The sequence below is a fragment of the Myotis brandtii genome, unplaced genomic scaffold, assembly GCF_000412655.1.
Source record: "Myotis brandtii unplaced genomic scaffold, ASM41265v1 scaffold681, whole genome shotgun sequence".
In the NCBI taxonomy this organism is placed as follows: domain Eukaryota; kingdom Metazoa; phylum Chordata; class Mammalia; order Chiroptera; family Vespertilionidae; genus Myotis; species Myotis brandtii.
This window is the reverse complement of record NW_005370660.1, coordinates 638,083-639,945: the sequence shown is the minus strand read 5'-3', so window position 1 is coordinate 639,945 and position 1,863 is coordinate 638,083. Positions and strand designations below refer to the sequence as shown.

The 1,863-nt window shown below is 46.6% G+C and overlaps 1 protein-coding gene across 1 annotated transcript in view; it reads left to right on the top strand.

Annotated features, from left to right (window-relative positions):
• The first annotated feature begins 120 nt into the window (after positions 1 to 120).
• GRSF1 (G-rich RNA sequence binding factor 1) overlaps positions 121 to 1,863 on the top strand; it is a 38,614-nt gene continuing 36,871 nt past the window's right edge. The window contains exon 1 of the mRNA XM_005881648.2: positions 121 to 363. Within this exon, the coding sequence (XP_005881710.1) occupies positions 121 to 363 (243 nt within the window). The remainder of the gene's footprint in view (positions 364 to 1,863) is intronic.

The following is a 1,863-nucleotide window of genomic DNA, read 5'->3' as shown; positions in this document are numbered from 1 at the left end:
AAGGTCACCTCTGCTTCTCCACCTCCGCTGACAGAAGGACCTTCAGGGCCCGGGTCGCCGCCGGCAGGGCCGTTTGGAGACCGATCCTGGGAGAGGGGGGCGTCCAGGGCCGAGGCCGCGATGTGGGGATCTAGGCATGGATGGGCCGACCGTGTTTTCTTTTTAAAAGTCAGCGTGCGCTTTGAGCACTCGGATGGCACCTATTTTGTGCCTTGCAGGAAGCTTGCTTTCTGCTTGTTACGTGGCATCTGGGAAATGTCCCCACACTTTTGGAGTATCCAGCTCCTGAGGCGGCGGGTCATGTTGGTCTTAAATCAGTTCCTGCTTCTCGAGCTCAGCGAGACGGGGTGGCTTATCGGCTTGGCCGCTGTCTGCTGAGCTAATGGACTTGAATCCTGGCCCAATGCTTTCTGCTGCCCTTTTCTGTAGAAGCTTGTGATCTTATGGAATTCTGGGAAATTGGGGGAATGTTGCCTTTATTAAAAAACAAACTATCTGTAATAAGCCCTTGTGAGCTGGCTACTCTCTTATGTTATCTGTAATGATATCTGTTGAGCCTCTCTCTAGACTAGTGTTATACACCGCTTCCGTTTGTCACTGACTTCTTAACATTGTATGTAAGTCTTCGGGAAAATGATGGGCACATACGCAGGAGTGAAGCATCTCTCCCTGTAGCCCAGTCGAGTGCAAGCCACTGGAGTTGTTTACCCGCGTTAATTGTAGTGCTAGTTGCATTCTTGACCTCTGCTAAAGGTACACTTATCCCCGACTCCATAGAATTAGACACGCGTCTTCGTGGAACCCGCCTGAGTACAAAGGAATCTCTTTCCTCAGCCCAGTAAAGTGCAAATCTTAAAAACTTGAGTGGTCTTCCCTATTACAGTTATGGTGCTTGTTGGGATCTTACTAAATTTCAACTTTTGCTTAATTTTGTAAAATAGAGTTTGTTTTTTTTACAGAGAGGAAGGCAGAGGGATAGAGAGTTAGAAACATCGATGAGAGAGAAACATTGATTAGCTGCCTCGTACAACCCCCCTACTGGGGATGTGCCCACAACCAAGGTACATGCCCTTGACCGGAATCGAACCTGGGACCCTTGAGTCCACAGGCCGACGCTCTATCCACTGAGCCAAACCGGTTAGGGCTGTTTTTTTTTTTTTTTTTAATTGAATTTATTGGGGTGACACTGGTTAACAAAATTACACAGGCTTTCAGGTACACAATTCTGTAACTGTTCATCACCCCAAGTCAAGTCTCTGTCCATCACCATCTAGCCCTCTCATACCCTCTTCCACCCCTTGCCCCCTGTGTAAAAATGCAGTAGAGGTTTTTACATATTTCTCAGGCTCCTGTTACCTCACACAACTGTTATTGCCTTTATGATCTTTTCCTTTTCCAGTTGGTCTGGCATACCAGTTGACAGATTAATCTTTCCAAGCATCCTGCTGTCTTGTTGGTTTATCCACTTCTAAGTGTCTTTTATTAATCCCTTCCACCCCCCTTTGCCTACCAGGTTAAGGAGGCACACTCAGGTCCTTCTACTAAATGGTGCCAAGTTCCTTTTGCCAGCTCATCTTCCTTGGCCCATAATTGGATCCTAATGTTTAGTCAAATGGGATTATTGCTGTTTTGCAAATGGGCTCGAGTTCATACTGCTTCCTCCCCTCACCTCTGAAACTGGAATGCCCTTTCCTTTATATCTGTCAGAAGTCTGTTCTTCAAGGTCCATTTCATATCATGTCTTGCTTCTTCTGTTAGTGCTGTTTTGAATTCTTATAATGTATACTAGTGGCCCAGTGCACGAAATTCGTGCATGGTGTGTGTGTGTGTGTGTGTGTGTCTCTCTCTCTCTCTCTCTCTCTC